This window comes from Centroberyx gerrardi, chromosome 20, assembly GCF_048128805.1.
Source record: "Centroberyx gerrardi isolate f3 chromosome 20, fCenGer3.hap1.cur.20231027, whole genome shotgun sequence".
In the NCBI taxonomy this organism is placed as follows: Eukaryota; Metazoa; Chordata; class Actinopteri; order Beryciformes; family Berycidae; genus Centroberyx; species Centroberyx gerrardi.
In genome coordinates, this window is record NC_136016.1 from 11,344,761 (window position 1) to 11,363,310 (window position 18,550).

The window sequence follows — 18,550 nt, forward strand, 5'->3', positions numbered from 1 at the left end:
TAGGAAAATAACAGGTGATTGTAATAAATTAACAAGTGATTATAATCAAGCCACAGCCAATGAACTGTCTATATTGTAAGGCACCATATTGGTGATGTGACATCATGGGAATACTATAGGATTAGGCTTACTATAGTTATTTTTCGTTAGGGAACATTCTTGAAGTATTTCCTGCACGGCTGTTAGACCTGTTGGTGTCTGAGTTAAGGTGCAGACGATATGGTTTGGTATTTTAACTACAAAGCGTGTTTCTTTCGATATTGTTTAATTGGTTGCTGCGGAACTGATGTGACGTCTCTATCTTACCTGTTGATTCAGTATTGTGTCTGTGCCAGGAATGCAGTCAGGCAGTAGATGTCAACACTGTCTTGCAGACTTGTTTAGCTTGTTCACTCTCAAGCAGTAAATTAGGCCCTACTTAAATTTAGCATCATCATCATCATCATCATCATCATCATCATCATTATCTAACCTTATGTACTGCATTCCAGTCATCCAATCCTCTGGCTATCTGGAGAGCACTTCTCACATACTTAGCCAACAATGAGCATTCATTCATCCCTCAACATGTTTGCAGTACAAGCTCTACAGCCTGGTTTCTTAAACTGACAGGACGCAAAATGGCTTGTAGGTGAATCTGTGTAGTAATATGTTTAGAAGAGCCTACATTTCTAGGGGTCTTGCAGTAAAAAAAAGTTTAAGAACTCCTCATTTTACAATTAAAACCCCTCCTATTGCCTGGATAATGTGGTGTATAAGACTCTATGGCCCAAGACCCAGTCAGACAAACTGCAATTATTGTAATTGTTGGTGTTTCTTAATGCCAGAGTCCCAAATCCTTTATGTAGGGCCATATGGCCAAGGAAATACTGTGACATAGCCTATTGATTATTTAAAACATAAGTCTTACTCCTAAGCCTTATATGTAGTTAAATTGCATCAAAATCTATCATCACTTTTCACTCTAATGCTTTGGAGAGCCAAAATTAGGCTATTTGTACAGTCTTGACCTTAGCCAGACACATATGCTTTGTGTCATTATCAGCAGTTATTAACATCACTGTATTCTACCAGTAAAATGAAGTCAAATTAAGCTTCTTCTTAGTGCTTTTATAAACACTGAAATGGCTTTGCCGTGAAATGCAGGGATGATGTAAGGTGTGAGAATGTTATGAAAGCCTTCAGTGAGAGCTTTCTCAGTCTCAGTGTGTCAGGAAAAGGAAAACACATTTCATCCATCCACAACAAGTTATTTGAGGTGGGAGAATTAGATTAGATTGAAAACATTCAGTGTGTGGCAACTGGACTAGACTGTTACCAAGACCAGTTTCATAGTGTGCAAAAGATTTCAGTATTCAGGTAATTAAAAAAAACCTCCATTAACATCTTTACATTTACCATAGGAGGTTGTAAGAATATTAAATAGCACGGTAATATATCAAATTATGAGCCTAATGAAATCCTACACTTGTGACCGTGGTCTTTTATGGGATGCAGAGTATTCCTCGCTCTCGGCTCCTCGGAGGGAGTGTGTGTCCTCGGTGTCCCTTCGTGTCACCACCCACAGCTACAAGACTAATGTGCTGAGCAGGCAGTGCTTTGTCTAGCGGCCAGCGTCCTCCACCAACCTGCAGTCTCCAAGCAGCCCATACCTCACCCCGACACTTACGGGACAGGTTTTGCGATGGCACATTAGCGGACGTGAGCAGGTGAAGGGGTCGCTCGGCATAACACCGGAGGGGTCTTATGGGGTTTTACCATTGTCACCAAGACAAATCCCTGTGCTTATATTGTACTTGGGGGGATTGAAGTGAATCTGATTCTGGAGGACAATGGTTACTAGAGAGATTTATGAATCTCTAGAGTTGCTGTGTTGCCCTAAATCAATTATTCATCAAAAGAGCAGACACTTCAGGGAGCAGTGGTTTGTATTGAAATATAATGGTGTCAAAATGTTTGCCAAAATATTTGAAAATATGAAATATGAGACAAGCACACTAACACTACTATCTGTCACCAGGGTTAAACCGTTTTTGTCCAAAGCCTCAAGTATGTACCAAGTGTTGTAATAAATAAAAAATGTTTAAACTATGAACTCCATTCAGTGAGCACCATAAAAGAAACAACAAATATTGTATAACTCCTGTTTTCATCGCCCTGGTACCACTTACCATGTGTATTTTATCCTAGCTTATTTCATATATATACAGTATATGTTAACTTGAAATGGTGGGTAAACTATTTCATAGATCAAAAGAGTTTCGGTGTGTTTACCCTCCACCACATCTCTGTGTGGACTGTGCTGTGCTGTATCTTTATTTAAAATATGACTAAACTCCAATGACAGTATGTAACATGAGAACAAAGTATCATTTAAAAACTCAGACAGATGAAGCACTACTAGACATTTTAAAACCAGAATGAATTTATTGTAACAACAGTTGAACATTGAAACATCAAAGCCCTTGAACAGTTTTTTTTCCTTCCATTGCAGTCGACAGTAGAATCCACAGGGGGTTACAGCAAACATAATGCACAAACCAACACAAGTGTGCTCACATCTACCTATAAAAGAAAATAGCAGAAGCATCGTTTGGCACACAAATGACTCATCATTGTTTCAAGTTTAACAGTGTACAACAAGTAGGCCTATCGGCTCTCAAATCAAGACCAGGATCTTAGTCATTAGTGACGTAAGCTAACATCTCTGAAAGTTTTCCCTCGGTGCCATCTTAAAAGTATTTCCAAGCACTGCTAGTCTAAAGGGACTATTCTGCTATGACAATACAGAGTAATCCTGTAATAGTAGTTATACAGTAAATGACAGGTAGTGTATTACCGTCATTAAAATAATGTAAGGTACAAAAAAGTACAACCAGTACTGAAACAACAGCGACTTTCAGGGCTCCACTGGCAACTTGTTGGTGGTAGAAATCAAAGAGTTCTTAGAAAAGGGACATTTCAAGTTACAGCTGGGAAAATTACAGCTACTGCCTTTTATCAAAATGGTGTTCCTTTTCAAAAGTGTAAGTCGCACTTGCAGCAAGAAGGCAAGTTTGAGACAGATTTGTCAGTTGGCAGCTACCCTTCAAAAAGTCCTAGGAGCAACTAAAACTACCTCACTGACACAAACACAGTAATGTACACATGCTCACACAACTATGGCTCTGAGAGGACGGTAGGGAGAGTGATAGCACAGTAAGCAGTTGCTCCTCCACAACATAACGACACCAAGAAGCTGCCGAGGATCGAATATATAATTATAGAGGATAGACAAGATGGCAGAACAAAACAAATATCTGCGTGGAATGTATTGCTAGCCAAAGTCCCTTTCAATGTACACACATAAGCTGCTATGTGCTCACACAATTTATCCAATGTACACTGGTTTCACTATAAAGCATCAGCTATGAATGCACACGTTTCTGAAACCTCATCTACTGGAGAAGCATCTTCCAAAGACATGTTAAATCTATACTATCGAGGGAATGTACATAACAAAAGAATGTATAAGCATGCACTGTGATTCACCTTTTACCGAAAGTTATGTAAAGATGTGCACAAGGACGTAATTCATGGGATATGAAGAGGATGGGTATGAAATTATGCTACACGTACCACAAATTAAGTAAATTACTTAGAGATCATTTGCATGTGGAGTATTACAGGCTATATGAGTAAGGCAGACTCTAACCTTACAGACAGTTATCCTTCATCACTTTCCATTTGAGAGGCAAAAATGGTGCGAGATCAGTTCATCAGCGGACGTACAGAATGCGGAAACCCATAAAAACATTACAGTGCATTTGGACAGAAAAAGGACCAAAATGAAGCATAAAAAAGAGCAGACAACTCTGCACAATTTAAGACAAACAGACCCTTAGTCTTACATTTACCAGGTACACTTCAGAACTGCTGGAGACTATTACATATTAAGAAAATAAATAGATTCTTAAGATATTATTTACAATGGACACGTTGTTCACTCTGTTAAGTGCGCCTCTCCAACCCTTTAATTCCCTTGTATCTCCATTCTTAGCAGCTCTTTGAGTGCAGCACAAAGAAATCATCACAGCGGCCCTGTCCTCTTCCCTGTTTAAGCATATCATTTCAGAAACAGCACCTCAGGGAGTGTCATGCATATTCATGTAAAACTTCCTTCTTATGCATCACTGAAACTCTAGTTGTTTTACTGCCCGTGTTTTTTACTATGACGTACAATATAAATCACATTATATTGCAGAAATTACCATATCACCTGATTCATCTCATGGGAATCTATGCTGGGTTGGATGTATCCAGATAACCTGTGCTACGGCACACGAGGAAAGCAGGGATTTCCACATGACTAAGAGGAATGGGCAAATGCTGCTTACAAGTAGCGGAGAAAGAGTATGATATACACTGAGAATACAAAATATTAGGGCAACCTGGTCTTTCCATGAGACAGACCAGAGTCTATACAGGTGCAAGCTATGACACCTTATTGATTTCACCTATTAAAATCCACTTCAATCATGATAGAGAGATGTATGGGGGCATGTTCAGTGTATGTTCTCTGTTGAGGTGAAGAAGGCAGAATATGCTCAGTGCATAACATGATTTCACAACTGAAAAAGGGGACAAGGGAGCAAAGGGAGTTCAGCCTTCATGGTTCTCTATGCAAACATCACGCTATCCTTTCCCTGGCCAAAGGTTGAAAAGTGACAGCTGTCAACTGAGGAATGTTTCTGTCTTATTGAATTCCACGTGTCACTCAGAGATCATATCACTTGACATGGTGCTTGTGCGTTAAGTGCAACAGCACACATAACAAAGACCTTAATTGCATTTGGAAAAGCAAGTCTGAAGTCTGTAATCACAACACAGTGTATATTTATGTTAAATTGATCTATGTTGATTTTTGTTAATACACCTAATGAATATGTATTAACATGTTTACAGCAGCCATAGACAGCTTTATAAAAAGATGATGCTCAGTGATTTATTATGAGCAGTACTATGGGAGAATGACATGCTGAAGCCTCTATCAGGTCTCTGATCTGCGAGATGACAGTAGAAGTGAACACACTGTTTGCACTGCACAGTTTCAGACTTGCATGTTTCAAATTGTATGTGTGCCTGATGCATGTGTGGCAATTGCTAAGACTAAATATGAGAAAATACCCTTCATTCATGCAGTGCATTGTGAATTCTTAATTCCCTTTTTTTTTTTTATAATCATAGAATTATTAAAGTGGGGATCACATTTGTGCTAGAGCTAAAAACAGTGACACAATTCTGAACACTCTTCAAAACTATCAGTTATTTCCTTCCAAGTTCAGAGCTTTCCTGTATGCATCAAGTTCTGTAATGGACTCCCTTCTTCATTAAAACATGCAGACAAATGTTTGTTAACTGACCTTGCCAAAACTCTGGCCTTCATATGGCTGTTTTTCACAAAGCTTTGATACTGGTCAAGAGTCTGAAACAAAGGCAATACATTAAATGAAGTGAGTACTATGTTAGTCATACACAAACATGGCATTCCTCTATCACCTTCATTTAACCTTTTCTGTACTGTACTCCCTATTATTCACAAGATCACATATTAAAGTGTGCTGACCATGCACTGGTTCCCCAGTCCCCTCTTTCCTAATGTTCTATATTGTGTGTTTTGTAAATCCATGGTCATATCTTTCTTTTGAGCTACAGATGCCTATAAAAAGTAAAGTGAAAATATCACAATTAGAGGTGGACCCAGCAACCAGCAAGCCAGTTGTGACTCACATTCATTCCCCAACACTGTTGGTCATCTCTACTTATGGCACACTTTAATATGACTGCCCAGCACAGTACAGACTTGCCCCCTGCCAAAGCAGCCTACTCTGCCTTGGATCCCTTTTCCCCGGAGGAGCCCTTGAGGTAGGTCTTGTAGAAGAACAAGGCGAAGAGGACCAAGTAGCTGAGGTACATGAGAAATCCCCACGCGATGTTGTCCACGTAAGACGGACAGCGCACCTCGTGCATCCAGCGGTACACCAGGCCCAGGACAGCCAGGCCCATCACCATCTGCAGGATCTGGGTGGCCGTGATGACCATGGCAAAGGGACGGGGCACCCGCAGGCCGGCCGCCCGGGCGGCGTAGTAGGTATACATGAGGGAGTGCACCAGGTAGTTCATGGTCATGAACCAGCCTCCGCCTGCCACCTGGTCCTTGTAGGAGTACCAGGAGTAGAGCAGCACAGTGATGTGGTGGTACCAGTGCAGGAAGATGAGGCGCTGCTTACGGAGCACGATGAACACTGTGTCGCCTGGGAGAGGGGGTGGAGGAGAAATCATTTCCAGTCACAAGCACAAACGCGTACATATTTGTGCATTCATGGGGCTAACTGCACTATCAGCATAAATTCCTGGGAATTGTGGGAAAAAAGCCTTTCTGCCCCTTAGACTTAAAACTCTGATTTATAGGGCTTACTTGCACAAATAAGAATGCCCACCCCTATAAACAGGTCTAGTACAGTATATTGCAAGCCTGCCCTGTTGTAAAATAATGGCCCAGCCAGTGGAAGGACTAGGATGTCCTTCCTGTCTGCAGCTGAGGAAACATTCTGTATATCAATCATACACTAATGGATTTTTTTGCCACCTCAGCATCTACCTCCATTTACCAGGGCAATCGAGCCTCTGACAGAGAGCACGAAGAGAGTAGATTACTGTGCAGACAGGGAGACAGCATCACGATCCACAGGCACGCCTCTTTAGCTAATAGTTTGCTGATCAATATAAATCCACTAGAAAGTTTAAGTGCTCCGAGAGAAATGCATAAAGAGAAAAATGACTTGGTCACTCAAGGTTAATTTTTATGTCTGTCCTTTGCATGTCTCTAGCCTGTTACAATCCATGACATCACTGCTACTCTCATGTGTGAACACTAATCTAAGCTTTTCAATTTAAATTAGGTCATTTTGGATAAACAATTCATGCTTGACAGGAAGTTTCTTCACCTCAACTTCCTTCATTTGCTAGTCACCATTACATGCTAAACCAGTTTCATCATAACCTGCAGGTGACAGATGTACAAATTTCATCTTAAACTGTAAAACCACTCTGCCCAGTGACTGTTTTTCATTTCAACATTTCTTTGTAGATATCTTTATGTTATGCAAGTTAACAATGATCTGCTGGCACTTCTTGATGCCGGCACAGAGGACTGTGAGGAAAGATCACAGGAAGCCTTACCCAGCTCTGGGGCCTTGCTGAGGACAAAGGCATAGGCCCAGAACTTGCTGACGGGGGCGCTGTAGAAGCTGATGTCACACACCGACTGTCTGAAGCCGCTGGTGGTGAGGACGTGCATCATGTACCAGCCAGTCCTGATCGCTCCGATGATACTGAGGAAAGAACCCATCGCATACGAACACATTAGCAAACAAGTTAACAGTATCATAGACCCTCGGCAAAGTGGACACTGCAGGGTCATAACACATGATGGACACAACTGTCCATTTGTACTGCATAATTATGTAAAATCTCTCATTTGAGAGACATTTGATAGGCTACTTATCACTGTTTTCAATAGAAATGATAAAATTCTTATTATAAGAATCATTCTCTTAATGCTGGAAACAGATGAGACATCCCATATTTCAAGGGACTCAGTGTTTCCTGAGTCACAAACTTTAGCCTTTTAAAAGCACAATTCTTACAGATACAAGGCATTGTTTCTCACAAAAACAATACTGAACAAGAATTCGCATTCCACTGTACACTGTTTCAGCCAACCATAAAGACTCAACATTACTCATCACTTTAAACCGTAAAACCTCAAAGAGCCCTGCTATTATACCACAATCATATATTGACCCAGTGAGATTCCAGGAAGTAATTTCACTAGCTGTGTAACTTAACGCTTTTGAGTGGCGGAAACAACACACAGACATAAGTTGTATACTAATACTACTGTCCCTAATTTTACGAGCACTTAAAATTGTACAGTCTCGGTTGGTAATAGGTTATCCACTAACATCTCTAAAATGCTCATTTAACGGAAAATTCACTCCACTATTCTGCAGAGAGCATCACACTAAAACCTCAACAATAAACTCTGAACAAAATGACTGGGCAGAGAGCCAAGTCAGAGATTCTCTATTTTATTTTCGTTGTTCTGACACCTCTATCAATGATTTGAATTTGAGAAATGTTTTCATTGGCAAATCTCTACAAGCCACTCCATGGAGCTGCTGTGCTGCAGTCATGGCTGTATGGATTACACAGTGGGTGTTTCCCCTCATCGGCATGCTGTCTTTTGTCATAGGGATTATTTTTTATGGTTTTCTGCTTTACAAGGTAGTGTAGAGGTTGTGGTGTGACAGGAGAGAGAGTGAGGATAACGTGACCTGCGACAAAGGGCGTGAGCTGGATTCAAACACACTTCTAGATGGTATGCACCTAACTAAGCCCACTGAGCCACCAGGACACCCAAAAGCCACGCTGCTCCGCCCCGCGTGCAGCCCGCTAAGGGATGGAGCGCGCAGGTCATGCCCACTGCTGTGGGATTAGGATTAGAGGGAGGGCTCAGTGGGTTCTAGACAGATCCACTGATGGTGGACTTCTGTGCACACTGCAGAGCTCGGGACACCGGCCCTGCCTGTTGTCACCTGCCAAGTGGGTCACGATGTAGACAAACTCTTCTCCGATTCTGGCTCCGCTTACAGAGCAGGCACCGTCTCTGGTGCTGTAGACTCTTATTTCAGTAGCGGGTATAGAAAGAAAACTCAACATAATAACACTTATATTCACGTTTAGTAGCAGATGCTGTAAATATTAAAGGAATGGCTTTCATATGGTAATTGGATTTCAAGAGGAACATCATCTAAATTGCATAATTTTCCAGGGTATTACTATAATCTAGGTTCTCTCAGCTAATGGCATGTAAATAAAATGCAGCCATCTAATTCCAAAGGGCTGAAGTAAATGCAGCGTAAAGAGAGGATTTCTAGCGACACAGCACTCAGCAAAACAGCAGAAATAACATGAATCAAAAATTTTTAATTACATAGCCTACAGATGCAAGCTTTCATGGAAGCACTATGTTTTAGTGCATCCTTGTTGTTTTGCTGCCGAGCTGTTAGGAAAATTCATACCATTTTGTTCTACTCTTTAACATTCAAGCAATATTTGTAGGGCTGCAGCTATCGATTATTTTAGTAATCGAGTATTCTACCGATTATTCCATCGATTAATCGAGTAATCGGATAAGAAATACTTTTGCTTTATTAAAGAGCAATAGTAAATATACAAAAGAGAAAAGCTGTCCGCACGAAGCTGTCCATACGACACTGTGATTTACTGAAAACGAGGTGAAATAATAATTATTATTGATATTTATTACTAGGCCTAAATATCATACAAGTTCATAAGACTGGCTAATGTACATTTATTTGCTATGTTGAAGGGTTGCCCTATACCTGCTGACCCTACTCACTGCAATCAAACTAAACTGAATATACCTGCTGTATTGGACTGGTGCATTTTAGGCTCCAATTGCTACTTACACCACCTGATATTTTGCTTTCTGGGGTATTTTATGCATCACTGTGAGGGGAGTAGGTGTGTGTGTGTGTGTGTGTGTGTGTGTGTGTGTGTGTGTGTGTGTGACTATCATAATAATAACATGAATGAAGCTCAGGCTTTCACAAATTGACTGCAGCATTTTATTTTCTGTGGTTATTTTCTTGAGCAAAACTTAGCTAACTTAGGGACATCATAACTAGCCATTACATATAGCCATAATTAACGTGCATTCTTTACTAGCCTTCATCTCATCCCGTTTTAATATTAAGTGCTGACTCCGCCCACCCGGCCAGTTTCGGCGTACGCCGGTAGCAATTACAAGTGGACCCTATCCTACAGTCCCTGCTCTCAGCGGAGGGAAGGAGCTACACTGTGTGGGGGAAGCGCTGTGACCGTCAGACCTCTCTGGATTAGACAAGCAAGTAGAGAAAACCAGCATCAGCCGAACCAATTTATTGCCAAATGCTTTGGGATTCAACACATTAACATTGCTTCCCATGGTCAGAAAAAGTCAGCAGATTTGTCGCTAGTCGCTTTTGAGAAATAAAGTCGCCAGGGGGGTCTGAAAAGTCGCTAAGTCTAGCGACAAAGTCGCCAAGTTGGCAACACTGGATCCGAAACTTTGGACACTTTCTGTCGTTTTCTCTGGCCTGTCTCTTCTCTTCGCCCCTCGCTATTTTCTCTCTCTTTCTCCAGCGCGTTGTGCAACAGTAATAATCATCCGTGTGAAACACTGAGCGTGTATATAGTTACCGTATATGGATTAAACGAAGCTTCGATGCAAAGAATTTGCATCGATGATTTTTAGTAATCGAGTTACTCGAGTTTCTCGAGGAATCGTTTCAGCCCTAAATATTTGTCTTAAGGTACCACTGAGAGAATAGACACAGGAGAGGGGACTTGGCTAATACTGTGTAAGCATCATTACATTTAAATTCTGCAGAATCTGACATGAATGCTGGCCTTTCCTTTGAGTGCACAACACTGCTGTGAACCCTGTTTGGAATGTGGTTCTGACATAGATGCATTTCTTAGAGCACATTCCCCCTTACATTCATTCAGCACCGGTGGCCTCCCACAGCCAGGCAAATGTAATAATGATCATCTGGTCTTCCTGTTTATCCAAACAGCCATGGCAATCATAGTGCAATTACTCAGTTTTTGTTGACATAAGTGCTGTATCTAGGAGGCATTTTAAAGGACAAAAGCAACCGATACTGGGACTGAGACTGCCAGTAGGTGAGCACTCCCGCCACCCACTGCTGCAAACATTGATATCGAAAACACTGTGACTCTGGGCTGGAAGTTAAAAACCAAAACATCCTATTGAGGTTTTTAATATTGCAATAGGAATTGCAATATTCTTCTCTACATTATTCATTATTTATTTTTCAGTGCTTATAAAATAACATAACATATGCCATTTGGTTGATGCTTTTATCCAAAGTGTCTTACAGTGCCACGGGGGGCCCCAGTGGGACGTGAACCCCTAACCCTCACAGTGTTAGTGCCACTGAGCCACAGAACCACAAAATGTTCAAAAATGCATAGGATTTGGACAATTTGAATAAAATGATTTTCTCCAGCACACAACCTGATTTTGTAGGCCGGGGATTAAGCACAGCATCAGAATACCTTGTTTAAAAAGCTCTTTGATAAATATTAAAGTTTCAAAAAAAAAAAAAAAGCTCTTTGTAATACATTTCCCAAAAATTGCAGCCTTTTGCGAAATGGAAATAACATAGTGAATATTGTGATTGAATTTTTTTTGAAGATGTCCCTACTCCTCAAAACGTCCCAAAAGGAATCCTCAGAATATCTGTCTCACCATTATGGTTATGATCTTAGATGGCTGAAACAGTTAATAAATAATTATTAATTAAATCAAATAATTATGCTGGTTACAATAAGATAAGGTTCCTTCCTATTAGAGAAAACCACTTCTGCTTATAAACACAGACCACTCTCCCCTCAGAGGACTAACTAAGTTCTTTTTCCAGCATGCCATCCACACCGCCACATTTTATGCTCCAATAAAAAAAGGGGGGGAAAATGATACTTTGGCCTCTAAGGGTTTGTTTTATCTTCAGACTGTTACACCATGTCTTATTTCGTCAGAGCTTCACTCCTATTACACAAGCTGACTGAAAGCTGTGCGCTCCACCTGTCACTCACCTGAAGATGGCCAGGCTGAGTGACCACAGCACCAGCGGGCGACGCAGGTTCAGCTTTGGCCTTTCCCTCATGAAGTGCTGGCCCCCGAATACGAGCGCAGCATACAGGCCACAGAACATGAAGGACTTGCTCCTGTGGAGGGGAGAGACACACCGTGGCACACAAATAAGCACTGCATCGATCCCCAGTCGTCGCTGCGAGTATACATGTGTACAGGGCTGGGGATAGAATAGAATAGAATAGAATCAACCTTATTATCTGACCAAACTGGAAAATTGTCTTTGTCCTCACCTCAGCCTGATAATAACATGATTCATCAGACTATAATAGCTCAGTATCTAGAGACAGAAAGACAATATATAGCTTTATTGACTATCCTTCTGATCTACAACATGGATGTTAAATTTAAGGCATCAAAAGGTATAAGAGCTCTCCAAAGTTTTCTACTAACATATGGGGATTTCAATGGAAAAAAAATGTTGAGCTTGGTTTGATCCTATTTATAAAGACAGTAGTACTTACAAATGACACAGAGAAAATAAATTATCTTATATAATGTGAAGCATAAGGCAAGCAGTATCGAATTTCAACTATCAGAGCATCAAAAATACTCCAACAATACCCAACCCTAAAATCTAAAGCGAAAATCTCCAGAATACATATGGTTGTAACCGCACACTCAAGGCCCAGGACTATGGATTGAATACAAAAAAGGATCTTTATTGGAGACCGTCATGAGCTGCGTGTTTCGCATACAGCTTCATCAGGCCCTACTTGTACTTCAAGTTGCATCAAGCTGCAAAATAAGGAAGAAGACGACTTCCGCAGCCAAACAACCCCGCTAACCCCTGAATCACCTCAGTCAAACACTGAAACACTAAATCATTATACAGATGTGATGCTGTTACATAAGGATATTACACAATTAGGGTGACTGGGAGCAGACCAGACCGCTACGATCAGACAAATATGACATCTGATAGGCTGTCAGGCTCACTGCAGCCATTTGTCTAGTGACTATATTATGTACTGTTAATCTGCATGTACGTGGAAATTGTAAATTTATAATGTTATTTAAACTATGAATTTAAAAACGTCAGTGTTTTATAAACCCCCTGGCTTCATTTAATGTACCATTGGGTCCCTGGAAATCAGTATTTTCTACTGCTAAATGGGGTTATCCTGATTAATTAAAGTTAAATGAAGTGAGCTTGGCAAACTTCTAGTGACCTCTACTCCACCCTTGGTAGCATCCTCATGTTATGGTCCTCATTTATAATTACAGAAAAGGATTAGCAGAGATTAGTATTTGACACACTGACCATTTAGTCTGCCAGTCCAGGGTGATGAGGCAATTTGACTGGGTGCTGTCTGCCTGGCTTATCAACGACTACTGATACTATTTCAATAACAGCCGGGAGCAAAATGTGACGACACAGCAGCGTAGTCAAGAATGTTGGAAAAGGTCAACTCATGAATTCAGGAAAAAACTGCTGAACTGAATAGCAAATAGTGTAGAAAAAGTGTGAATGAGGGTGCGTTATGTGTGTGTGTGCTACAAATAAGAATTTACTTTAATTGCCCTGTCTGATTAAAAGAAAAATCCTGTCTTTACAAAGTGTGTGAGGAAGCGTGCGTGCCTGTGCATGTGTCTGGAGGGGTTTGGGAATGGACCAGATGACTAATCCAGATTGGCAGAATACATATTAGGCGGAGGAGATGCTGCTGCTTGACCCAGTTAAGGCTACAGGGGCTTGTGATGGTCGTTCCCAGTCCGTCCCTGTGACACGCAGGAAAAAAACCTGCACTAAGAAAAAGCCCTTGCAGACACCTAAGTGAGAACCAGTAGCCTTTTAAAGGGGAATACCGCTGAATTTCAGAATGCTATCTCTCTCTTTCTCATACACAAACACACACACACATGTAAAAAAAAAAAGCTCCCAGCAATGAGATGTTGTGTGTGGGTTGGTGTAAGGTAATATGTATGCTATCGGAGTGTGTGTGTGTGTGTGTGTGTGTGAAAGAGAGGGGAAGAGGGAGAGACCTATTGCTGCCAGGTGAATGTGTGTGATTAATTAATACTGCCTGACAATGACAGCTGATATGGCAGAGGACGCCTCCCTCTCTGTAAACTGTAGTGGCCCGCTGTAATGCAATGCCTGTTACCCTTAATTACTCCCTCAAACTGAGTGTGTGTGCATGCATGCGCACACAAGTGTACATCTCCTGCGAGTAAAGAAAGAAAGAAGAAGAAAGTTATGGTGGATGACAATGAAGAGGAGGAGGAGCAGGAGAGTGAGGAGGAAGACAGATACGTGATGTGACAGACACAAAAAGGAAGTCAAGTGGAGGGAGGAGGTCAAGAAGAAGAGCAGACTGCTAAAATAAGTGGATCACTGGACGCTCGTCTCTCTTTCGCTCTCATCGCATTTCCTCTTGTCTTACAGCCCCCCTTACTCCCTTACATCCAGCAGAGAGAGACTCGTGAAGAAAACTGATATGTGAAGGAGTAAATGCTGCCTGAAAGCAAAGCCCTGGGCCTTTAAGGACACATTATTTGACTAATCAGCAGAAGGAATGCTGAAGCAGGTCTAGTCCATTAATCACAACCTCCGAGGCCTTCGGAGACGTCAAATACCAGCAGAGCATCACTGGCATTCTTCACGTGTTACTTTTGTAGATTTTCCAAGCTGTACACACACAGTGTGCAGCTTCATCTCAGGCTTGTTTAGAAGGGAAATGGGATGAGTTTGGCTGGCGCTGCACATTTTATAGGCTTTAGAGTCTAAATGTGACAGCTTGCTTGCTTCTGGAAGAGAGACATAGCAGTATTAAGTTTCTGTCCCGCATAATGCCACTAAGTGAGTAACTAAGTGAGGCTCAGTACAAAAAATGTGGTCTTACTAGGTTTCCTTAGTAGTGTGTTGACTGAGGAATCACTCCCTCTCTAGCAGACATTTTATTGGATGACAGAGAAAGTACTTGAATGAGCTGAGTGATTTAACATTTCTGGTCTCAGTCTGCTTCCTCTTTTTTATGTAAGAATATGTAATTAATCCTTTAGTAAATGTAGCCCAAGCCCACAGTATTTCTCATGTATTCAGTATAGTAATTGCAGATTACTGTAGTTATTCATTTAAAAACAGTGGTTGTGAATAGAAAGCCTGCTTTTGCAAAGCATAGCATAGGCTATGACAATTGCAGGGTAATTTTTGTTCATGCAGTTGTCAGTTTTCATCAGACCAAGCCTGGCCTATGGGAGCAGAGATGAAGTTCAAGCGGTCGTATCATGCATCCTCAAGGACATTTGAATAGAGGCGGGTAAAGTGGGCTTTCCCAATTTCTTATACCACCATTGGAGTTACAACCTAAACACCGACACGTTACATTGTATCAGCTTGGCGGAGGGAGATGTAACAAGTTAAACAAATGTGACAAATTGGTTAAACAATGTGACGGACGGTCCCGCATGGCGTGCAGCCCTGACTGGACGTGATGGACCAGACGGAGCCCACCACCGTCGGCCGAGGAAGGGATTCTTTTTTGCATATCAAGTTAGTTTTCTTCCGGGTGTGACTTACCAGTTTTCTTGCATCCATTCCAGAGCCTCCCTTTCGTCGAAGCGTCGCTCGAAATCGTACTCTTCTAGCGGGGAATTGAGCTGACTCTCGTTCATTTTCACAACGATATCTCTTTTCTTCCGCCAAACTCGGGGCCTGGGGGTTCCCAGCGATTTACAGGAAAAAATAATAAATCTGACTGCGCTAAATAAACCCCACGAGGGACTACACTTTCCCTACTGTTCGTCTATCCGGCTGATATTAACTGGATTGTCATCGGTTGGGGTCCGAGGGAGGATGCGGTGCCAGATGCACTTCCCCACTGTCACTCACACGCGCACACCAGTGTCAAGCTAGCCAGAATAAAGCATAGAACTTCCGGTCACAACTTTCAAAATAAAACCCTCATTGACAATCATATTACCGTATGTACCAACGTTTTGCAGTAATAAAGCATCAACATGAAGATAAAGAACATAAATATATGGTGAAATCTGTAGTAGGTGAAAATGTATTGCGTTTCCCCGAAAATGTCCTTTACACAGCATTCATAGCCATGTATGCCTATGCAAGATTCCTTATGGCTGCCAAAAATACACAAAGAAAGACTCAATCACCATCATATATCAGACAACTTGGAAAGCTATTTTAAAAAAGTCAATTTCAAGTTGTGGTATAACAACTATCACTAAAAGCTAATAAAAGCTCCGCCACTGTCAAATCAGCCAGAATACGATAGGCCATCACTGAAATGCCCTGCACTATGCTTTTATTTTGAAGGCAAAATCACATATTTCCGGTATTTCTCTAGCTATCTCTGTCTTGCTTGACGCAGCTGAGAACGAGCACGTTCAGTCGCTCCCACGAACCGAGAGGGAGCACGAAGTGATGGAGGCAGAGGAGGAGGGGCTTGGCTGTGACGTCATCGTGTAGCTTGGTTATCGTTGGGTGTATTGACCTAATGCACTCCCGTAGAAAACCAGTTGGCCTGTTCAGCTCAGTGAGCTAGTGGTATGGTGGGGGGTGGGGAGTATGACTTCCAGTCGGTGACAATCATAAGGAATCACAACCACCACTAGGCACAAAAATACATTTTATTTTCAGAAAAGTATTGATTTTTTATTTTTATTTTTTTCCCTTAAAAGACTCTAGTCTTGTGTATAATATGTGTATAATGAATGCAGGACATACATTTTATGTTGGCTTGTAAAAGTGAGTAAATTCTGTTCTGCAAATAAAAAAAGTGGGTGAACTGAGTGAGTTGTGGTAGATCACTGGAAATCAAAATATGCAAACGTCTACTGTTTCACTTGGCCTTAAAGCACACTCATGAATTCTGAATGATATGACATGGGAGCCTGTATCTGTATCACCAAGGGAATCAATCTATCAGTGATTTCTGCTAACATATAGCTTTTTGTACAATCTTACATCAGATAAACTCTTGCTGAAGCCTTATGTGTTAGGACGCTGTAATATCCACATACCACCATCACACACCTGTGCAGTAAAGTGTTCCTTATCTTTACTAGCAGAGTGTGTGTGCAGTCATACTATCTGTATCTCAATTTGCTCATTGATGTAGTTTTGCAATCTGTGCAAAAGGGCAATGAGTCATTTTGCGTTGTGGACGTGTAATGCTTGACGTGTAGCATCCCATCCAAAGTTCTTATTAGGAAATTATTTTACATTTTTCTGGTGCTTAGAGGCAAGAAATAAGAAAATACACAATAGCAGCTCAGTTGGGGTAACTCTAAATTGTTAATGAAATGGCTGAGGCTCACTATCTGATTAAGTCTTACACTGTGATATCTGATAGTTTAGTAGCCTAATTCTGTCAGTAATGCAGTGGGAAATTAAAAGGTAAGCTATTTGTGTGAAACTGTGAACTCCAGTCGGTGATCACCATAGGGAGAGCAAACACCAATAAATTCTGATGCTACTTACATACTTATATGCATATGTATACTATGAATTCATTTTAAATAGATATATACTGTATATAATCTTAAAAAGGAAAGACAGTGTGCTGCTGCAAGGCTGGGAACACTGAAGGACAGGAATGAGCATGGCACCATCTTCTGGACAAAGCTCAGAGGTACTTCAATGTATGTAAATCAGAGTGAAGGGGAGTCTTGGCATGTAAGTGTGTCTTATTTTACAGCTGCTGTGAATATGAGTAAGGGCACATACAGTCTCCACGCAGATGAACCTGCTTTAGATTGAAGGCAAAATAAACAGATTGAAAGTCACTCTTCAATGGTAAAGTGGAGCCGCAGGCATGGAATAGAGGAGTGATTGTCAGTGTATGGAAGACACAGAGAGAGAAAACAGGCTGTGAAAGTGAGAGTGTTAGTGCTGGTGTGCCTTTTACCAGTTGTGTGGCCGGAGCTGCTGGCATGAAGAGATAAATGGGACTCACTGCTCTCAACCTCATTGCCCTGCTGCTACCCTTTGGTCCATTTCCACAAACTACATGTTCTCCCTCACTGCCAGCAGATGGCAGTAAAGAGCATGATATTGCTGCTTCACTGCAGTAGATAGGGATTCCCAAACTTTTCTTATGAAAGACCCCCTCACACATGCACAATACACCTTGGACCCCCATTTAATGAGATTTTGTCCCAAGGAACCTCATCTGATAAGATTTTTGTTGTTACATATGATATTGTGCATAATTCTATAACTGTCTATACTGACTGAAAGTCATCCTTATGCATTTTCTCTTTGTGTTAACTGCTAGGTGAAGCTAGGTAATTGTGAAATTATGCTATTCCTCATTCTGGGGACCTCCTGGAAGCCTCTCAGGGAGCCCTGCTAGTCCCTGGACCCCACTTTGGGAACCACTGTAGTAGCCCTACTGCAACTGTACAGTGAGTTGAAGAAGATAAACACACTCACTGCTCAGAAAAGGAAGTTGTTGAGCTAAGTATCAGATTATCCATAAAGTCAAATATTGTATGAAAAAAATCTCATAAACTCATAAACTCATAAACATAAAACTCATAACAGCTACACTTATAGACCCAAATGACGTAGACCATGGGGTAACTAGGTTAACATATTATCCTTGGAGAGACAGATTAGAGTACTTTGTGTTACACTGCTGCTACAGTTTCTGACCTGTTGTCTTGATAAGAATCCAGGGCTATTGTGGCTGCTGTACAAAACCTTCCAATTCCAAAATTGTACTTTTTGAAAATAGTTTTGATTGAGTCGGATGATGACATGGTAATTTATGTACTATCTATGTTTGACGG

The 18,550-nt window shown here is 41.2% G+C and overlaps 1 protein-coding gene across 2 annotated transcripts; it reads right to left on the reverse strand.

The window, feature by feature from the left end:
• Positions 1 to 2,407: 2,407 nt before the first annotated feature.
• Positions 2,408 to 15,553, reverse strand: LOC139913759 (very long chain fatty acid elongase 6-like). Of its 2 annotated transcripts, XM_071901886.2 has the most exons (4): positions 15,312 to 15,553; positions 11,731 to 11,862; positions 7,222 to 7,373; positions 2,408 to 6,293 (listed from the first exon to the last, which is right to left on the reverse strand). In XM_071901886.2, exons 1-4 carry the CDS (start codon positions 15,404 to 15,406, stop codon positions 5,863 to 5,865), a joined length of 810 nt encoding a protein of 269 aa, XP_071757987.1. In that variant the 5' UTR covers positions 15,407 to 15,553; the 3' UTR covers positions 2,408 to 5,862. The 2 variants fall into 2 exon arrangements, with proteins under 2 accessions (XP_071757987.1, XP_071757988.1); XM_071901887.2 differs by lacking the exon at positions 11,731 to 11,862.
• Positions 15,554 to 18,550: the final 2,997 nt, after the last annotated feature.